This window comes from Phyllopteryx taeniolatus, chromosome 10, assembly GCF_024500385.1.
Source record: "Phyllopteryx taeniolatus isolate TA_2022b chromosome 10, UOR_Ptae_1.2, whole genome shotgun sequence".
Classification (NCBI taxonomy): Eukaryota; Metazoa; Chordata; class Actinopteri; order Syngnathiformes; family Syngnathidae; genus Phyllopteryx; species Phyllopteryx taeniolatus.
The window spans coordinates 24030842-24052980 of NC_084511.1; the positions used below are offsets into that span (position 1 = coordinate 24030842).

Below are 22139 nucleotides of genomic sequence, written 5' to 3' on the forward strand. Positions count from 1 at the left end.
TTAATGAAGATGGAACTAATTCTGGCAGAGCGAGACAAGATGAACAGTTTATCACATTTTCACTGAAACAATGGTACGCGAAAGAATCACTGAATTCAATATTGAAACTGTGCATAATAGCCGGGTTTACATGGAGCCTTGTATTCCGATTCGAATCGGGTTAGAAGCCCAAAGCGAATTAAAACGCTCTATATAATCACGTCAATCGGAATAAACCGGCCTGCATTGTGTCTGCACATGCCCTGTCTTGACGTAAATGCACAGTGACGTCCTCATTTATGCACTTGAAAATATGGCGACTTCAAAACAGTCTTTTTTTTAACTGCTTGTAATAGCTTATTTTTCGAATCCAGTAAAGTGCTCTTGTTAAGTACAGTTCAGATGTATTTACATTTTAAGTGCATTTCATATTTTAGAAGTTTTTTTTTTTTCCCCAAACATTTATCTAGATTTCTTTTTAAAATTATTTTCGAACTTTTGTTTTCAATGTTACCTATTATTGCATCATTAAGTACATTTTGTAAATGTTCCTATATTTAAACACAGTGCTAATGTTCAAACTGCGCATTATGTTACAGTGACATAAAATTATATTAAATATACCTTTTCGCAGTAAAATCTCTGCCTCGTTTCTTTGCTGAACACTTGGGCCCACTGCGCTACTGTATTTAATATTGGTCAAAATGATGGTACTTGGAAAGTATTTTTTTATGTGGCATTTGCTACTTGGTGTAAAAAGTTTCAGAACCACTACATGAAAAGATCAAGTACACAACACACAATTTAATATAACAACAAAATATGTCGGCAGTACGGAGCTGAAGTGGCTCGAACGTCTGCCTCACAGTGCTGAGGTTCGGGATTGGAGGAGTCAGCAATCTGGCTCACCTTTGACCTTAATGAGGTCAAGCAGTTTAGAAAATGAAAGAATGGATGGAAATTTATGCCAAACGCGACAAAAATCCAGACAGTGAAATGATGTCACACGAGACTTCACCGAAGTTCATCACACTTCAAACTCAACGACTATTGTAACTCCACAAGTTTTCATGACCATGGAAACAGGAAACTCTAAAACTCAACGTAATATAGGAAAGCGGTACGCACTCTGTCCTGGCTGCTCAGTACAACTTATTGTTATTTTAAAATGTGCAGTTCATAAAAGGACTTATGATGGCAACGTTTTGATTTGGGGGTGGATACATAACATTTCCATGCCTTTCTTGCAGAAATACTGATTTCGTATTGGGCCATGAAAAACGCATCAAAAAGCTCTAAAATACATAAACTGATCATTATAAGGGGGAATACACGGAATTTAACTTAACCCTTACACACTTTGACCCAGTTTGACATGGGAAAGCAGTAAAATTTTGTAATAATAAATAAATAAACGTCATTCTTTCACCTTGAAATTTGATAAAAAAATCACAACCATTGCAACATTTGTTCCCTCAAAAATTTTATGGATTTGACAAAATGTTCCCAGTGAGTCAACGATGCAATAACAATATCACATACATTTTGATTGACACTATCAAAGGAGGCATTACTGGAGCACTATGTTTATTATTATAGTTGTACTGTGCAGTGGTGTTGTACCACACTAAATAAAGTTGACAGCCATTTTTAATAGTTTCCCCCTCTCATTAGCGAAATAAGAGTGTAGTTAATGAAGCCGCTATAAGTATAACAAATATGATCAGTCCCGAAATTGTATGTTTGTGTGTGTGTGTGTGTGTCAAACACAATTCAGAGAGAAAAGCTTAAAAAAATAATCGTTACTGTGACCTTGCATTCCTGCCAGCAATCTAGTAAGTTTCAACGTGGAGGACAAAGGCTACTGTTGAAGTAGCCAACTTTATCTGCTTCACTGGATTACAAAACAAACCCTCTGGTTTAATCGTCTGTGCGCCGTTGTGTCGTTGACTGATTCACTCAGAACCGTTTCAAGGCCTCGGAGGCAAAGAACTGAAATGAAACAAGGGAAATCGAGGCAACAAGTGCACAGATGAAATGGGAGAATTGATTTCGAGGAAAAAGTCAGAATAGAGAGATGATTCCAATATCGTTATGACCTATTGAGGCATTTAATGTATATGTGAAAAATAATTAGGTGTGGTGACCCACAAAAGAGAGGCATTCACCAGCATGAAAGGCCCTTGACTTGACTTGACTCGTCACATTTCTGTGGGGCCAATTATATATTACCCGTGCACTCACTGGAGTAGTCTCGCCACGCCGCACTATTTGCATATCTGTTGTTGACCAATACTGACCACTCATGCCAGAGTAGCATCTGCTCCATTTGCACACTGATTGAGGAGTATCTGCAACATTTGCACAACCAACATTGTCCCAGATTATCGCACTACTCGTCACTTTAAACCGCATACACTCCTTGAAGTCTAGGCGTCCTTTGCACAATGGTCATTGCACTGGACTATTGCGATATTAGTCATTCGAACTGCTCTAAGTGCTAGAGGACTCTGCATCTTTTGCACAATTGTCCAAAAAAAAAATGTACCGGCATTATCAGACATTAGCAAACAACTAGCAACCGTTTATTGCTCAGTGACTGTTTATTTTTTTTTTGTCAATGTCTTTATGTCTCAAAAGTGTTCTCTGTCAATCTGTTGTCGTACTAGAGTGGAGACAAATTCCTTGTGTGTTTTTTTGGAGATACTTGGCAAATAAAGATGATTCTGATTCTGAAATGTACAAAAGGAGTTGTTGGCTTCAAAAGGGAGTGGCTGGCTGTTTGATGCGAAAACACAGTGTACTGAAGATTACATTCCATGAGCAAACAAAGCAGAGGTTCTCAAACCTTTTGGGTCCAGGGTTTTTTTTTATTTTTTTTTTTTTTTATTTTATTTATTTTTAGAAAAAAAAGGTATTTTATTCTAAAAAATAATTGTTATTGTTCATCATAATTTCTTTCATTTAAAAAATACTTTTAATCATAATCTCATACTAATAGTCATACTTTAAAATCAGAATCTGAAAAGAACAAATTCATGTTTTTTTTTAAAAGTCCTAAAACAAGAATTGTTGTTTTTTAAGCAAATGTTATTGTTTTTTGAAATAGGGTAATATTTGAGAAAAAAGTAAAGAAAAAAATCGAGAAATATTCTTTAGTAATTTAGTTTTCTTTTAATTAATCAGTGAAGTCATAGTTTTAGAACAAAAACAGCAAAACTGAAAAAGTCAATCTTTTGAGAAAAAAAATCTTTTTTTGAGACAAATGGTAATATGACAAAAATGAAATAATCTAGTCTTTGGTTTACTATGTTTTCTTGATGTTCCCATATGTAGGGATGCACTTTTTTTTTTTTAAAGTGACCAGCATAATAATTTTGCAGACCGCCAAGCTAGAGACCCCAGTTTGAGATCCGCTACATTAAAGCTTCTAGTGCTAATGGAGATTTGGGCGTGAGAAGATGCTCGCCAGCGATGATCTTTACCTGAAGCACTTTCCATCTGTTATTGAGGTGCTCCAGGGCGCGAGCGTTCTCCATGGATAAATGGACATCGGAAATAGCGAGCTGGTGAGCCAGGTCGTTGATGTGCTTCATTCCCTCCTTCACCTGCGTCAGTTCCTGCTTAAAAAGCTGCAGGAGCAACAGAGGGCGAATCAATCATTAACATTGAAATTATTCTCTGACATAGTTATCCGGAACATTTCCAGATAGGATTCAATGGAAATGTGAATCTTCACAGCTTTTGTCTCAGGTCTTATTTTAGTACTCACTCACTGTTACGATCCGTTTTAAAGTGTAGCAGGGATAGGTGCACCACTACCAATAAAACAGTGAGTGGGAACACAGTTTATGGTTGCATATTCATTTATTACTGTTGGAGTTATTTTGCTCTGTCAGCTGTTTGTAATACTTTGGGCATTTTGAGTGCAGATCTTTAAAAGTTGAACGTTGGAATCAACCTGGAGCTGGGGATTTTCTTATGACTTGTTTTTTTTATTATTATTATTTGAAATGGGGCTGCTTCTGGGAAGTTCTTCTACAAGATTTAGGAGATTATGAGATTTTTTTGCACACTCAAAATCTACAACACCACCTTGCTTTGTGCACTGGGGCACGGAAAGGGCCATTACCCAAACCGTTTTCACAATTTTTGAAGTAATGTATACAATTGCCCTTACACATGATCACAAAGAAGGTAAAAAAGGAAAAGAAAAAAGTACTTAATTTCAAAATAACACTTATTGACCTGTTCTCGTTTTCTTTTTCTTCTTTCTTCTTTTTTTCCCCCCAAATTCACAAACAGTATATGAATGGTATGAACAGATAGGGCTGTCACGATCGAATCTTTTTAGGATCGATTATCCTGTAGATATTTTGTCACATACTCGAGTAATTGCCACCACAACCACAAAAAAAAAATGCAAAAACAATAATAGATAAATCTTTCTAATTTTATTCTCATTTATATCCTTAAACTGCATATGTTGGTACTGAGTGTATGATTGAAAACTGAATTTGAGACAACAAAATCAGCCTTTGCTAAACGGTTAGCATTAAAATAAAAAAATATATATACCGGTACTTAAAGAATGATTCTGTTAAAATGTATTCTAAAAGTTAAATACAAATTGTACCGAATTGAATGTTTGAAAGCAAGCAGTTATAAATGACTAAATGCAAATGTCTTGTTAAAAGTGAAACACAACAGAACTGTCCTGAACAAATCTCCAGTGCTGGATTAAAAATGTTTAAGCCACTGTAACATTATACAAAGTCTGAAGATTTATTTCAGTGATCGTTCCTTTTACCACTTGAAGAAGCCCATGCACCACTCGTGGTATGCGTACCACATTTTCAATCACTGAGGTAGAGGTTTTGTTTTGGATTTGTTTTGTGCCTCAGGTGGGGAGTTTGAGTCAGCAACAACAACAATAATAATACAAAGAAATAAAATTCAAGGAGCCTTTGGTTCTTGCCATTGGAGGGAAAACGTGACATTTTTCTGCTAAATAACTGATCGCCCATCTAAGAAAAACAACAGATTAACGACAGTTGATAACGATCAACTAATGCGGCCCGGCGGTTTATGACAGCATCTGATTAGCATGCATTGTCATGTCTGCTTTTGTGTGCGTGCCTTTTTTGCTTTCATCGTTCGGCGACTGACAAGCTGCCGCCAAAGGCTGGAATGAAGCGTGCTGGCTGTGACAGAAGTCCATGCTGTGACATGATTACTGTGCCTAATGAATAGCGGCACGCAATTATAGGCGGCAGCGACTACTCCGTAATGACGGAGCCAATGACCAGCCTCTTGTTTAGCAACATGTACTCTACCGAAGCTACCCCTGATATCGCAGAGTGCTGCTTTGAAATGCCACGTCCTTGTCATCATCATGCCAACTGTAATGCGCACAGAGGCAAGGAACACAGGGCTCAATCATTGCTGAAAAAATACTGCTTCTGCATTTCGATGGCCTAAAAACCCTGTTGTGTGTGTGGGATGTTTTTTACGGTCTCACCTATGCAAGTAGGTGAATCTCAGATCTTAATTTCAAGCAAGTTCCGAGTCATTTCTTCTTGGCCCAGTCAAGTCCTTTGATAATTCAAGTTCCAAGTCAAATCATTTTATTAACCGTTACATACTTTTCAGGTCAAATTTAAACAATTTAAACACTTGACAGCAACAAAAATACCCTGAATGTCATTCCTTCAAGCTGAAATGCGATGACACATTCCTAAGTGACCCAGAACACACACAAAAAGAAATACAAAAATGATTGTGATGGTGGGACTCTTGAAACTGCAAAAGTGCACAAGCCATAATGTTTGTAACTTTATGGAGCAATGGTAACAGTGTTCACCGGGGAGTTTTTGAGTTTCCGTCTATTGCCACATTTGCACAGCTTCCTGCAGAAACGTGCACCTGTTGATCTCTAAAGCGTCATGGGGGAATCTCAAAACAGTAAAGAGTCCAAGTCATTTATGTGTGTATTTGGATGTCACAGTGGAGACAGTGTCCACGGGGGGAGTTTGAAACAGTCCACAGAACTCCGTGTGTGCTCCCAGGTGCAGAGTTGGCCGCATTGTTTTACAATGAATTTAACCCCGCGTGAATCTAATTTCAATCTAGGATTGAGGGTGCAATGGAGAGATAAAACTAAACAGGGAAGAGTGGTGGGTATTTACCTTGGTGGCATCTATGTGGTCCTGCAAGGAGTCGATGAAGAGGTCTCCCACGGGCTCCCAGGCATCTCTCACCCCTTCAGCCTGCTCAAGAGCCATCGCGAGCTCCTCCATCACTGCCTGGATCTGGAGGAGATGCTCCAAAGTCCTCTCCATGTGTCTGGTGGGTTCGGAAACAATAGAAATAGCCTATTTTCTATTTTCCCGTTTTAAACGTGCAGGCTGTGGTCTTTTCATACATTCAGGAAACGTGAAAAATGTCGCACTCCACAAGGTGCAACCACAAAGAGTTTTGGTCAAACATAAACAAAAACTATGGCTGACAATGTGGATAAAGTGTGGTCTTGTGTTAGGTATACAGTGAACGCCCCAATATCGCTGAATTTTAAGTGATAATTTTTTGGGAGGGTTTCATAGTACACTGGATGCCTGCGTAGTCGCAGTTCAGCTTTTGTGGACTCACCTATTGACAGATTTTGGGGGGGGAACAGATCTTCTGTTATTCGCAGAAACCCCATCTTATTCTCAGTATTTTTTTTGCCTGATCTCGCTCTTATTCGCTTTATTTTGACCTGATCCCCTGCTTGGTTTTCGGGGGAAACAAAAACCCCCAAATTATAATGACCATCAATTATTTACAGATTTTCTGTATTCGCAGTCGAGCCTGGTCCCTATCCCCCCGCGAATAGCAGGGGTCCACTATATACAGGTACGACGACGTGTCACAACATGCCAGGTAGCAATAAACTCTACTGGAAAACGTAGCATAACAAGGAGAAAGAAGAAGAAGAGTCAGAGAAGGTCCCCTATTAAACTGCAGTAACTGTCATTGTTCCCACTGAGCGGAGAGAATATATGTGAGGATTGTTGTACATTGTTTTTATATGTAATACTGCTGTCTGTGTTAGAGTAGCAGTTCTTTGAAAGTTTAGAATTACTGTCACATGTAAGCTAATTTCCGTTACACTCTGAACTGGTCGCAAGCCAATCGCATGACACATATAATAGACAAACAACACTTCCATTCACACCTATGGACAATTTTATAGTCTTCAATTAACCTACCATGCGTGTTTCTGGAATGTGGGAGGAAACCGGAGTATCCGGATAAAACCCATGCAGGCGCGTGAAGAGAACATAAAATCTCCACACAGGAAGGCCATTATTGTGGATATTCTTTTCAACAGCAACGATAAGAAGCAAGCAGTGACCTGTGTCGGTCCACACAGCGTGCCATCAGCTTCGCCCACAGGTCGCTCGTCACGTTGGCCTGCTTCCACACCGAGCGGCTTACGTTCAGGATCCGCCGGTGGGGTGACACGTCTGCAGAGAAGGGACAGTAGTTCGATATAATCTTAAAGGTTCAAAAAAATGGTGTCTAACACCCTTTGGTGCCTAATACCCTTTTTGGATGAGATCGGTTTTAGCTTCAAATAATGAATAAAAGCGCTGTTTTTTTTATGCTGGAAGACAAAAACATGCATGTTGCATTTGCCTTGGGTTCTACTAGTCTTAATTTAAACCATATATATAAATATATAAAAAAATAAATAGAAGGGGAAAAAAGGATAAAAAAAAAAGAATGTTAAAAAGATGAAAAGGTGTATACACAAATAGAAAGATCTGGAAAAGGAAGGAATGGCGGGAAGGAGACAACACTATGAATTACAGAATAAAACAAACTGAACCCATTTTTGGGGTCAAAATTGTATTCAAGCTGATGGGCGTGGTCTTCTCCACTTCCTGTCCCTTAGACACGTCCCCTGGGTATTTAACCCTTAACTTGCACCTTCTCTCGTTCTTGTCCTGTTGGCTCTTGGCTAACATCTCCCCAGCTACTGGGCGGCTTTGGCCAAACCCTTTTCTTTGTCCTTCGTTGCCATCACGTGCGTGAGCGACCGCCGGACCAAGACCGCGGCGCTTTCCGATCGAAGAAGACGGCCACGCCTATTTTCCTTTCTATTACCATTATTATGGTTTTCTTTTTGTAGTCAAGTCCCTCTGCATTGTTTTCCCTGTCGTTTCCTTTTTAGATTTAATTTAATTTTCTATAAAATTCCACTTCCTGTTGCCGTTTTTGTGTGTTTGAGTGAACCAGTGAAACCACTGAAATCGCAACCGTATTTCATTCCTGTAGCAACCTTCAGATCATGAGACATAGAGGTTTTTCTGCACTTTTAGCATTGGGAAAATAGCTCGATCGATAAATAAAAGAGCTTTGCCTTTGGGCTGAGCTTCTTCTCCACCACGACAGACCGATGCAGAGTCCGTATCGTTGCAGAAGCTGCACCAATCTCCCTGTCAAGCTCCTGCTCCCTTATGACCTTACTCGTGAACAAGACCCCAAGATACTCGAACTAGTCCACATCAGGGACAAAGGTGATAAAACAATCCAATGAAAAACGATAAATACGGTGGTAAATGAGTGTGCCTTCTTGTGCCGTGTCATGACGCATTCTTACGCCACTTAGCAAACTACTTCATTGCACACCATCAGTATCATAGAAAAGTCGTATACCATTCAGTCTGTCAGAAACTGAGGAACCCCCATCCTTTTTTTATGACTTGTCCCCGACCCACTTTTGGGTCCTGACCCAACAGTTGAGAGTCACTGATATACAGTATGGAGACAAATGTTAGTAGAGCTCTTTGGTTCCGATTTGGACACCTTGTCAATTTCGGACCACAGATCACTTTTACCTTGTACTGAGTCAAACCAAATGGGCCATGGAGACTTGGGAAATGTAGGAGTACAGAAAGCACATCCTTGAAATTGTTAGTTGAATCATCTCTCGCTACTACAATTAAATAATTGCTCTATCTCTTTGGCCCTGTAAATGGTACCTTGGAGTCCAGTAAATTGCCCCATGAGTTACAGTATTGTATTGACCGACAGCAGTGAACTCCTACTGTATACTTATTTTCTGACACTGAAGGGAGCTGACCTTTGCCTTCTGCCGTGGTCTCTTCTGGTTCCTGGAATGGATGCTGAGCCAGGAAGGACTGGGCAGACTCCAAGACTGAGTAGATGAACGGCCCGCGAGACTTGACATCCTCCATGAAAGCCTGGTGAGAGAACAACGAGAGATGGAAGCGTGCATCAGTAAAAGAAAGAAATCAAAGAAACTGTTTCTCAGCTGTCTCATCCTCTGCCAAGACATTTGAAAGGTTGATAATGTACTGTGCCTTGTTTATAAAAGATTCAGTTACAAGACCAGCGGACAGATTTGCACAGCCTTCAGACAAACACGACGATAATCCTTCACAGTGAGAAAAAACCTAAGTGGGTTTGGCTTCCAATGATCTGTAATTCAAACAAGTTTATGTCAGCCATCTGTTACAGTATTTACTCCCAGGCAGTCAAAGATAGTGATGTATTGCCACTGCGAAACGAATACCTGACGAGGAAAAAAAAAAAAAGATATTTACAATCCTTACATGTATACCCGAATGCACCATTAAGCGAGCAAGTAGATTGAGGCACATACCGACTGATATCTGGCAGGTCCCGAGCTGTGGCTCATTTGGTACTGGGCCAATAGAAGGAATAGTTGTCACAGTTTTGATGCCTCACAAATTAAGTCCACAATTCCCTGAAACTGAAAACTGCCATGTAAAAACTCCGTAGTCACATGTAGATCAGGAATTCCTCGTTCTTCCCCATCTATCCATTTTCTACGTCGCGGGGAGCTGCAGCCTATCCCCAGGATTTTGGGCAAAAAGGTGGACTACACCATGGACTGGTCGCCAGTCAATTGTAGGGCACATGTAAAGACTGACAACCATTCGCATTTGTGTTTACAGAATTTAACCCGTGCTGCCAAATGAATCCCAACACCATCAGTGATTCTCATTGTCAACAGTGAACCCCCGCTACATTGTGGTTCACCTTTCACACCACCGCTAAGTGACGGATTTTGAAGCCATCATTTTTACGAGTTTTTACAGTTACATGCAAATGAATTTAGAGTTATGTGCCGTCCGTGTAGTACCACGTTGTGCCATCACGTTGCATAATACTGAGCTCTAATGGATGTAGATGCAGCCTAATGAAGAGTTAATGAAGTTAAATACACAATCATTTAATTTTGTCAATTGTGATGCTGCTCCAAGTGTGTTAAAGTAGCAGTTGTTTGATGGTTCATAATTACTGTAAGATCCATGCAAATTTCAATTTGCGAGACCATGACATTTAACAATCTATAGTATGTTAGCATTAAGCTACCGCCATTTTTTTTGAACATTCTACTGTTTGAATACACAATGTTTAATTTTTTTTTTTTTATGTGTCAGTTTTACAGTAAACAAAATTGGAGTGACAAATAAAAAAACTTAAAACAAGCACCATTTCCCTCTTACTTGGGGAACTGTGGGAGAAAGAGAGCATGAGAACTAAAGAATACTTATATGTACAAACTTTATATACAGTAAGTACGACAAGTACTCATATATTATTACGGTACTAATACGACTAAGGCATACACTGTGTTTGAAGCTTGTGGGAGGAGTAAAACTATTTGAAATTATTATTTTTTTTTTTTTTATTGTCTCTCTATATGCTATCTATTCATCTAAAGTGGGTCTAGAACATATCTGATGGTTCACCGAATTCTTTATGTATTGGTTGTAGATGGTCCAATGCCTGTTAAAAGCATCATGGTGCTCCAAACAACTTGCATAGTTTCCGTCGTGAAACACGAGATGAGACAAAAGTACACATCAGAATGACATCAGCAGGAAGTTTGGAGCATACAAGTTACTCAAAGGGCTCACAGGACCACATGGGATTATAATTCAGTGTCCTTATGATGGAAACCCAGAGATGAGCCCAGAAAGCATAATGAATCCTCTAGGTAAAGTCATACAGCTTGCCTGCTAGCACAAAAGAATCAATTAAATGGCAAGCAGGCTGCTCCACTGGAACTCCATTCCACAGAAATAAAAAACTGATGAGAAGCTGTGTGAGAAGACATGCAGTTGTACCCTCACTGACTAGAGCCTTGATGAAAGCCAGCATGTTTTCCATCTGAATAAATAATTTTTGTCCACTCCTGCAACCCATGGATATTCATTTTCTTCAAATAATTTTAAGGTGAGCAGCATGCCTTTAATTTTTTTCCACATAGTTCTTTAATCTAGGGTTTCTCCAACATTTCGAGAATTTTTTCCAAGGACTCTCCATAATCCTATTGAAAGTGCTTTTTAGGTGTCTTTTACTTTTCTGTACTTTGTTTTTCTTAAATATTTTTTGCTCTTTCTTTTAAAAAGCTTTTAATTCTGTAAAGCACATTGATTGACCTTGTGTACGAAACGCGCTACATAAAAAAAAAAAATTGCCTTACCTTGCCTATTGCCAAATAAACATAACTACCTCAAGTTCCCCGAAATATACGAGTCAATTATTTTCTATGTTGTGGCTATCCTCAAGATCCTGTTGTCACACTTTATTGCAATCAACATCGGTAAAGGCTTCCACATAGAATCTGCACCTTGCTGATGAACACCATGACAACATCTCTCTTGGACTGTTCCACGCAATTACCGTATTTTACGCTCACTTTCAAACACAATCAAAACTATATTAGCGGCGAGGTAATTAGAAATAACAGGTGCAGGGGTTTGAGAACGGACGTGATGAGTGAAGAGTTTGTGATGATATACAGTAAACACAGTACTCCCTGACTATATCGTGGTTCACTTATTGGAGATTCAGTGCATCGCATTTTTTATTATTATTTTTTTTAATAGGTCACTCGCTCTGATCCAGTTAGCTTTTTGGTTTATAAGATTCTAATGTAGCAAATGACTCACAATTGAGCTCTTATTCTCAGCAGACAAAAAAACCTTGCTGAGTAATCGCAACTCATACATTGGTAAGTCACCAAAATGAACGAGGATACAAAGAACACTGTTTAAAACACAGGCCACAGTCAGAATCTTATGAAATAAATTCACAAATAACATTAGCCTGATGAACAGCTAATGCACACACTCATAACAATATCGACAGGCGCAAATGCTTGATTTTCAGTACTGTAGTTAAAAACATCACCACAATAAATTCAGAGTTCCCGTAATGCTTTTCGCTGACTACATTGCCAAGAGCGTCAGTGTGAGGAACGGTGCCAAGGCTTAAGGCAGAAAATCACCTCTTCACACCATGTCTGCATTGGCTGTTGTTCATGTCAGTCAAGCACAGAGCAAACCCGCCTTTAATAGGCATGTACTTGTGTAGAGTTAATAGATGGTGTAATATCATATTTTGGCATTGAATTGCGCACATGAAAATTGCGCTGAAAATTCACTGAATATAATAATTGCCATGATTCATATATATATATATATATATATATTTATATATATATATTTATATATAGGCAGGCCGGCACGGTGGACGACTGGTTAGCACTTCTGCCTCACAGTTCTGAGGACTGGAGTTCAAATCCCAGCCCCGCCTATGTGCAGTATGTTCTCCTTATGACTGCGTGGGTTTTCCCCGGGTAGTCCGGTTTCCTCCCACATCCCAAAAACTTGCAGGGTAGGTTAATTGAAGATTCTAAATTGTCCGTAGGTGTGAATGTGATAGCGAATGGTTGTTTGTTTGTTTATATGAGCCCTTCGATTGGCTGACGACCAGTTCGGGGTGTACACCGCCTCTCGCCCGGAGATAGCTGGGATAAGCTCCAGCACGCCCGCAGCCCTACTGAGGATAAGCGGAACGGAAGATGGATAAATGAATGAATATATTTAAAATTTATTTTTCTGAAAATAAAAGCTCAAAATTTGGGAAGTCAGTAGTTTGTAGAATAAATCAAAAACATAACTCAAACATATACCTGGAAATAGCAAAAGCAGAGAAACTAGTATTTTCTTCCCAGAGCGCTACATGAAGAACCGTGTAATGGTAGTTGAGCTAATACTACAACTCCTTACACGGCGTGCTTTGTCATTTGAATTCTATGCTAATTGTCTTTCACTAGTAATGATGTTGTTGATGAGGCGGTCCCTTGCGGAGCACACATCTTTAACAAATACTATGAAAGGATTACAATTAGAGCAGACAAATGACATGCCAGCTAGGTAGAATTAAAATCATTGTGCAGTCAAGTGATGAGTTTCACTATCATGCTAGCGCCCAGCAAGCTTGATTAACACCAGGTGATGAGATTTTAACACAAAAGCCCAAATGAAACACAAGCACACAGCAGCCAGTGCCAAGAAAAATATGAAATAAATGCATCAAATTTGAGAGCTGTCGTGTTAGATAAGATTCCCTGTGCAAATGATTGAGAAAAAAAAAACTTCCTCCCTTGCATCAACAACCACTAACCAATTTTTTCCTCTACCTTGCATCCCTTTTCCTTTTTTTTTTTTTGCTCACCATTTTCATTCACTCTAGTTCCCCATTGTCTCCATCCTCTCTCTTTTCTGTCTGACCAATAGGAGCTGATCTATGGATTCCTGGACCAGCTGCCTTGTTAAAACTTTAATACTGGCTAAATTTCACACTCTCAGGCTTGATCTTCAGTTGAAGGAACATTAAGACTCCCCTTCAGATTAGATTACAATGAATTATGCACAGTGTAGAACATTTCGGAGGCAGGCAATGACTTCAATGACTATCTTAATATGTTGCTGGCATCCCTGTGGACAGTCCCTCTCTAGGGTCTGTTGATGAAAAGATGGATTTTCTCTTCCTTTAATGCGAGGCAAAGAAAGAGTCTGTAAAGAGCCACAAATTCCCCCTCCATCCTGTTGCACACATGCTCACTCATCCCAACATTGAGGAAAGAAAAACAAAACGCTCCCTCACAAACGCTTTCCCACCCCAAATCCCCTGGTCAGGCTCAAGGACACACATCCGGTTAACACACTCCTACACTAAGACACAGGCAAACATTTTTTTCCACAGATGGGAATTTATCCCCCACACAAAAAAGACGTTGGGATAAATCCACTTAGGATCAATAATTCACATTTCTTAAAACACTTTAATTCTCCATAGAAATCCGGGACGCAATTTTCCTCTTGCTTTGTTGGGGGAAGTTTCTGAGCAAGCAGGCGACGGGAAAGCTGAGACATTGCGGATTATAAATCAGGTTGCGCTGAAAATGAGACGGTGAAGGAACAAGAAAAGGAGAGAAATCCAGACAGAAAGTGGGGACACAAGATGAGTATCACCATTAGCTTTACTTGAAAAGTAAAAGTGTGGGAAAACACGCTTTCCTTAGTATTTACTCATCTAAAATCAGTTAATTATACTCAAATCATTCATCTCACAGCTGTCCCAGTCACCACAGGTGTGCCCCAAGGCTCTGTCTCAGGCCCCTCCTCTTAATCACATATCTCATTACCATGGGCAAAATATTCGGCAAATACAGCATCCACTTTCACCGCGGTGCGAATGAGACCCAGCTCTACCTTTCGAGCAAACCCATCTCTTCTCCCTCACCTTACAGACTGTCTCTGTTCTGTCTCAATTCCACTATTTAGCCCTCTACTCAGGTTAAAGTCTAGGTGTCATCCTCAACCTATCGTCTAACACTCACATAAATAACATCACACGGTCAGCAAACTTCCATTTCCGCGATATTTAATCGACTTCTTCCGTCCCTCACTCCCTGTTTTAATGTCAGCAATTCCCTTCTTTTTGGTCTTCCTCACAAATTCCTCCATGAACTTCAACTGGTCCAAAATTCAGCAGCTTGAAGTCCCTCCTTCTACCACATCACCCCAGTTTTACAAGAGCTCAGCTGGCAACCGGTTAAATTGAGAATGCATTCCAAATCCTCTTTCTCACTTTAAAGGCTGCCCGTAACCTCACCCCACCGGACCTGTCAGACATTATACAGATCGCCATCATATCTCTGACCCTTTCGATCTTCAGCCTCGCTGCAGCTGTCCCGCCTGCCCGCTTTATTCACTGTGGATCATGTGGATCAGCTTCTGGAACTACAATTTAACTTGTGCAACACAGACTCCATTTCCCAATTCAAAGCCAGCCTCAAACTCTATCTGTTTAAAATGCCATACTTCATAGTCCTGTTTTTACATTGATGTTTCTTGTGCTTTTAAATGTTGACCTTGATTAATTTTACTGTTTGACTGTATGTTTTCCTTGTGTGCTCTGAAAGGTACCTTTAAATAAAATGCATTATTATTATTATTATGCCTTCCTCCCACCAGTTGGAGGCCCTGAGGATGACCCAGGTGACGCTGAAGAGACTGCTGGCTTATTATTAGAAAAGCATACTAAATAGTTACAGTGCTGCCTTGAGATACGAGTTTAATCCGTTTCGCGACCACACACGTAACCTAAAACACACGTATTTGAAATAATCTTTCCCCACTTAAATGCATGGAAATGCCACTTATCCAGTCCAGCCTCCCCACAAATGTGTTGTTGTTTTTTTTATAATAAGAAGAAGAGCATTCTATAATACAGTATTAAAACAAATAATACTGTACATTAGTGACATAATTAAATAGAATGTAAAAAGTTAAACCGTTTTTGCCACGGTTTTCACTTCAATTCAATGGAGATTGTGCTGCTCTTTCTGGTATGTGCGCCTTGGCCACCTGGGGGCAACATAAGACACTCACATTCCAATGAAGTTGGGGCGTTGTGTAAAACGGAAATCAAAACATAATACAATGATATGAGAATCTTTTTAAATTGAATACACTACAAAGACAAGATATTTAATGTTCAAACTGATAAACCTTACTGTTTTTGTTTTGCAAATATTTGCTAATTTTATATTTGACGCCAAAAACACATTCCAAAAAAGCTGGGACAGAGGCATGTTTACCGCTGCGTCACATCACCTTTCCTTTTAACAATATTCAATAAGCATTTGGGACTTAAGGACATTAATTATTGAAGCTATGTAAGTGGAATTATTTCCCATTCTTGCTTGATGTACTGTATAACTTCAGTTGCTCAACAGTCCATGGTACCGTTGTCCTATTTTGAGTTTCATAATGTGCCGCACATTTTCAAAGGAAGACAGGTCTGGACCCCTGGCTCCAAGTATTGTTACATTTTCTGTCTACATGTTTTGCTCCACTGCTTGTTTTCAAACATCAATTACTTAAAGGGTTATAATGTTTGTGTGTGTCTGGACTGCTTATTCACTTTAATATTTCCCATATCATTTGCCTTTTTAACAGATTTTTTTATTGAGCTGTTATAATTATTGTATTGCTTAATTTCTTTTAACTATGTTTGTATGGTGACCTTGATAGGTTTGAAAGGAGTCTATAAATGAATTATTATTGTCATTATTATTATGTATTATTAAATGCCCATTCACAATTTAAAGTTTAACCTTTGATGTACTTTCTGATTTTGTTTAAAGTGTTATATCAAAAATGTAACTTAATAAAGCGTTACTTCTGTGAACTCAAAGGCAAAGATGTCCTTGCAATATGTGGTATCTTTTAATGTTATCAAATTGTAAGAATGTTCCATCAACTGCTGAACAATATATATTGGAAAATCATATGATAATAGAAGCAGGTCTTCCATCTTGAAACGCCAACTCATGACAATCATGACTTACCCTTTGATTCGGCACTACAAGGAAAACAAAAAAAAACAGATAATAGTCATGATTTTTTCTTCTTCTGTACCACCCATCTTAGACTGGAACCAATTTACCATACAGGATGTAGATAGAAATGGCAGAGCAATCACACAGACCATAACACATGACCCTGGGAACACCCTCAATCCATTTTCACACTAAGGCAACAGATAGCGAGCTTAAAAGTGGAAAGGGGCACTCAGCGGGACTTGTCCTTCCCGCCGCACTTCCATTAAGCCATAACACCCACTGAATACATCTCTCTGTATTTACAGTATGTGTAAATCGATCACACTACGGTCATGAATCCCCCTTGAGGCAAATTAGGCACTCGAGTCAATGGATTTGAAAAGGTATTCAGGCTTTTCCATTACCTGGTGGAACTCCCGCTGGTGCTGCACGGCCCCCACGTCGCCTCCTATGGGCAGCTGCTCCGACAGCTCCTCGTCCTTCGCCGTCAGCCATTCGATGATCTCCTGCAGGGAGACCTGCAGCTTCCCACTGTTGTCGGAGATGGCCTCTATACGCACACTGTCGGAACACACAAGTAACATTTGGTTACTTACTTCCCCCGACCGGTCAGTCACATGACTCGAGTCTCCGGTCACCAATTGGGAAAGGGGGCTCATCTGGTGCCTCTAATTTGATATACAAGAAAACAACCAGGGCTGGGAGGGTTGCTTTAAAAATGTATTCTGATACTAATGCTGTCCAAAAAAATGTAGTAAGTAACGTAATCCAAGTACCATAATATTAAAGTAATATAACTTGATTACTTTTAATTACTTTTGGATTACTCCAATACCAAATACGCCGAAAAGACAAAAGACATTGAATACAGTATAAATTCATACATATTTATCTGGTCTTTTCGGTTTGATGAATGCTTAAAAATAAGAAATAATACGAGTGTTGGAGGGTTAGGATTAGTCAGTTTCTTCCTTTTGTTCGCTTGCTTTACTGTAGGCTAACGGTGACCGAACTGCAAATGAAGGTGAAGGCTAATCACGGTGAAAGTGAGGATAAATAATTCATTAATTAAAGTAATTAATTATCTGAGTTGACACATTGTTATTGTGCAGTTGTGTACTTAAAGAGCTATATGAGTGTAATTCATTTGTTGCCAGCAAAACACAAAATAGATAACAGGATTTTTTCTTCTCCTCATTATTACCGTTAATTACACTCAAGTGAGGATAAGCAGTGTAGAAAATGGACGGATGGATGAATCTTGAATTACCACCAACAGCATGTCATGTCACTGAAGAAAGTGTTGCCATTGCAGTGCAGTTGGCATTAAAGGGACATTAGAGGCGTGAAAACATTTACACACCTGAAGCCAGCACTCGAGCACTAATATTACTGCACATAACATTCGCCAGCACTACCACGATGATGAGCCGGAATGGCAGCGAGTCAGACAAGCTTTGGTAAAGTCTTTAGCATTCATAAACCAGAGGAACACAATAATGCCACAGATGTACAAGACATATGGTGGCATGGCATACGTGTCGCCAGACCTGAGAAAAGAGTCCAGAAAGAAGAAATGTAAGTGTCGGGCAATTCTCTGCGAAGTGAATTTTGCACACAACGAGCACACAGGACCGAATCAGAATTACATCCGATGTGCCAGCTGGAGGGAATGAGGGGAAGAGAGTGGGTAAGTATGAAAAGATGAGAATTAATTGATTAGCTAATAATTGGGTACGCCGGCAGCAAGATAACAAGGCGTTCGATTGACACTGACGGAGATATTCATTTAACAATATGCTTACTCTTGGGGTTGTAGTTTAAATAGATTCAAATATGTTCGGTATAAACGACAATACATGTAATAAGTACTTATCAGTGCAATAATGGAAATGCATTCCACATTCCTACAGTACAAATAATGTATATTATGCGATCTTCTCCCTTATCATTTCTTGTGCAATTTTTTTTTCTAGAAACCGCTGCCAACTCTGAAATGTTTAGATTGTTTCCACCACACCCTTCATACTTACAGTATTCATGCCCTTACTTGCAGTATTTTGTCGTTAACTTGTGCAAATAACCTCTATGCTCTTTTAACTGACCACCAGAAAAAAAAAATCAAATAAAGATTCTCAATCTGAATAGTTTGTGATGGTGTAGAACTGCACGCCATCTTCCCTTTTTTCCCCCCCCCCATTACATTTCAATATTGATGCTTTTACTTAAATTACCCACACGGTTCTTTTGTCAAAATCCCTAATTTAATTCCTAATGTTATCTGTAGTTTAGTTTAAACATTTGTAATCAAAAGTTTGTTTTGAGGAAATGCCACACCGCTGTTCACCGAGTAATGTACGCGTGGTGGATATAGCCGCTTGCAAAACTTGTCCCTGTTTTCAGTGAAAAATTGCTTGCATTCTACTCATATTGACAGCAAATTTTGATTTAGTTAGTCAAAGCCTTTTGCCTCAAATGTAATTCAGTTTTAGTCTTAAGTTGGTCGTCTAAATTTTTGTAGTTTTAAGTCTAGTTTTAGTTGATTAAATACCATAAGACTATAGTTGACAAAAACTCCAGTAAATTGAGTCAACTGAAATAAAATGTGTGTAAAGGGTGTAGTAAATAAAGTAATTTCAGTGTCCTAGATGTGAGTGAGTAAAACTAAACAAACATTTTTACATGGTCTCGCTATACAGCACCAATTTTCACATAGCGCGGAGGTTTTCTGGAATGCAACGCCTCCGATAAATTGTGATTCAACTGTGTCGTGTTCCGTATGGCAAGGGTCAGATGCATTCCAATTGTGGCTTAATTTGAAATAAAATGAACTAATGACAACACTATGACAATGAGAGCTGTCCATTGCAACCGGAGAGATGATTTCCCATGTTTATTATCACTTTACACACAGCAATAGTGGCAACATCTTGGAACGCTATCACAGGGAAGGCACGATCAGATCAGTTTAATATTGCCATAATATTGTGCTAATGAAAGATCCCAGACCTTTTCATTTCCGGGATTATCAGCGTGTGAAGGATCCAGCAGCGATAAGCCTGCAAGCTCGGCATCGGGGCATCACTGTTGCGAGCTGCGGGGGAGAATTTTTATCATTTTTAGCTGGAAATGTCAAATGTGTCGTGACTTTGCCAACCTTTGTATGCAGTTTAAGAGAACAAAGTTGCATGCCACCCTCATGTTTCTTGACAGTTGCCATCCAAAAGTAAATAGCGTTGTCAAATAGAAATTCAACTCCCCAATCACTCGGAGAGTTTACAGCGTGGAGCTTAGTGTTCGCTTCCATGATTAATTAATGCGTAGGAGACTGAAGCAGAGTTTGGACGGTTATAGGAGAGGAGCGCACTGCTGTGTTGCCTCGGGGCCAAAGGAGGCTTTGAGCACAGCTCTTTTCCATTCCGCTCTTCTCTTTTTCCTCCCTTCTCGCAGTGTCTCCTTTTCACTCAACTGAATTTTGAAAAATGGCAGAAAGTGCAAAGAAGTCAGCTAGGCCAGGCCATCTTAACAAGGCAGCGCATTTTTACTTGGAAGGTTATCGAGAAGACGCATCAGTCCTATGAGTGGAACCTTTAAAAAGGTGCATCACCATCTATTCCACGGAAATTATCTGTTCCAGGAAGAGGCATTAGTGTAGCCATGTGTTGTTGATGTCTGCCTTTAAGGGGGGGGTGTGGCCTAGTGAGTGACATCAGGAGCTCTGACTCCACGCTCCTTGAGTGTTTTCATTTTGTATTTTTGTTTGGCTGCTTGTCTTGTTTAATAAGGGGGTCTGCGCACTTGTGCAACCACATTATCTCAGGCTTTCCTACGTCTCGAAAATGATTTTTTTCTATTGCGTTGTACAGGTTAAAATTCACCTGAATGGTGGAAGAAGTTATGAAATGATTTATATTGGGCTCATATTTTTATACCACAAACACCTGCAAGTGAACATGGGTGTGTAGACTTTTTTTTTTAATATCCACTGTTGGTATGCATCTTTTTAAATGGTACACATAACTGATTGCAAATAATTTCGCTGACCCCACCCAGTTTAGGAAACCTAGGGTTTCAACCTTCTTTTTTACACTCTTAAAACTCATGGGAAAAACTGGCATGACGACACTGGAGTTTCACAGGAACGATTATTGATTGGGGCAGCATGTCAGATCGAGTGCGCTGTGTCACCGTACGTCGCATGTTCTCGCCACACTGAGGAAAGGCATTCAGAGTCAAGGAAATTGCTCTCTCGCGCATGAGACACAGAAATCTGTTTCTGTACGTAAGCACACTTTCAAAAAGCATTATTGTGTCATTTATGATGGAACACTTGTGAAACATTATAATTGGATCACTTTCTGCAGGGGGCACACTAGCCATGGTGCAATTCAATGATAAAAATCAACGTACTTTTGGTAGATACTCCATTTTTAGGCCAAGAAGGGGAAAAGGAATGGAAATCTAAACTTATTTCCATCACTTTTAGGCTTGCTGATCTAGCAGTGTGATTGCATATGGTTTTGTTTTTTTATTATTATATAACAAACAAATTATTATAATTCATAGATTTGAAGATGGCTCAAAATAAGACCAGTCTCCTCAAATGATTCTTTTGATTGGATTTGTGGAATTCATTGCATACATTTTGCAATAACAAATCCAAAAACACACCAAACACGATCTTAAATGAGAAAGGACTAGTCTTTTCGAGGATGAAAACACTTTTCACATAGTTTTTTGATACATTAATCAACTTTTTTTTTTAAAAATAAAGTACTGTATATCAATGCTTATTATTGTAACGTGTATGATATTGCTTGTGGTTTGCAGTAGTATATGAGTGTGCACAGCATTATAAATATAAAATCGTAATATTATAGCAATTAATCAAAGTTTAATGAGGGAAGAAAGCCATATTTTCAGTAGTGGATGTGAAAAAACAACTTTATTCGATACCGCATAATTTTTTGGAAACCTCCAAGCTACGGCTCACGGACCCCCAAGACTCCGGGGACCCCAGTTTGAGAACCACGAGTCAAGCGGTTTTAACACCAATCAATCACCAATCCTGTCACAGTTTTTCATTCAAAGCAACAGCACAGTCTGGCCTTTTTTTATACTTGACTTGATTGTGTATAAAAACAGCAGCGGTCCAATGATTGCCTGTGTCGATGTGTGTTCTTTATTTTTGTTATTTATTTATTTATTTATGTTTTTTAATATGTGTTCTGATCACATAATCAGTCACCATTGTTGTGTCTCATCTGTCATCATCGCCGGCAAAAGAAAGATTTTCCTCATTTTGACAAACGATTCAGAACATGATTATGTTGGTGAGGATATAGGCTAGTTCGGGAAATGGTGCTTTGTTGCGCATCAGGAGTGTAACTGATGTCTGGCCTGAAGCGACCCTTCC

At 39.3% G+C, this 22139-nt stretch overlaps 1 protein-coding gene across 2 annotated transcripts in view; it reads right to left on the bottom strand.

The window, feature by feature from the left end:
• Positions 1-22139, bottom strand: part of drp2 (dystrophin related protein 2) — a 77301-nt gene that overhangs the window by 49111 nt on the left and 6051 nt on the right. For both annotated transcript variants that reach the window (XM_061786688.1, XM_061786687.1), the window contains exons 2-7: positions 19733-19817; positions 17128-17284; positions 9110-9230; positions 7376-7487; positions 6168-6324; positions 3465-3611 (exon numbers count right to left, since the gene is read on the bottom strand). In XM_061786688.1, the coding sequence (XP_061642672.1) occupies positions 3465-3611; positions 6168-6324; positions 7376-7487; positions 9110-9230; positions 17128-17284; positions 19733-19797 (759 nt within the window). In that variant the 5' untranslated portion in view covers positions 19798-19817. The remainder of the gene's footprint in view (positions 1-3464; positions 3612-6167; positions 6325-7375; positions 7488-9109; positions 9231-17127; positions 17285-19732; positions 19818-22139) is intronic.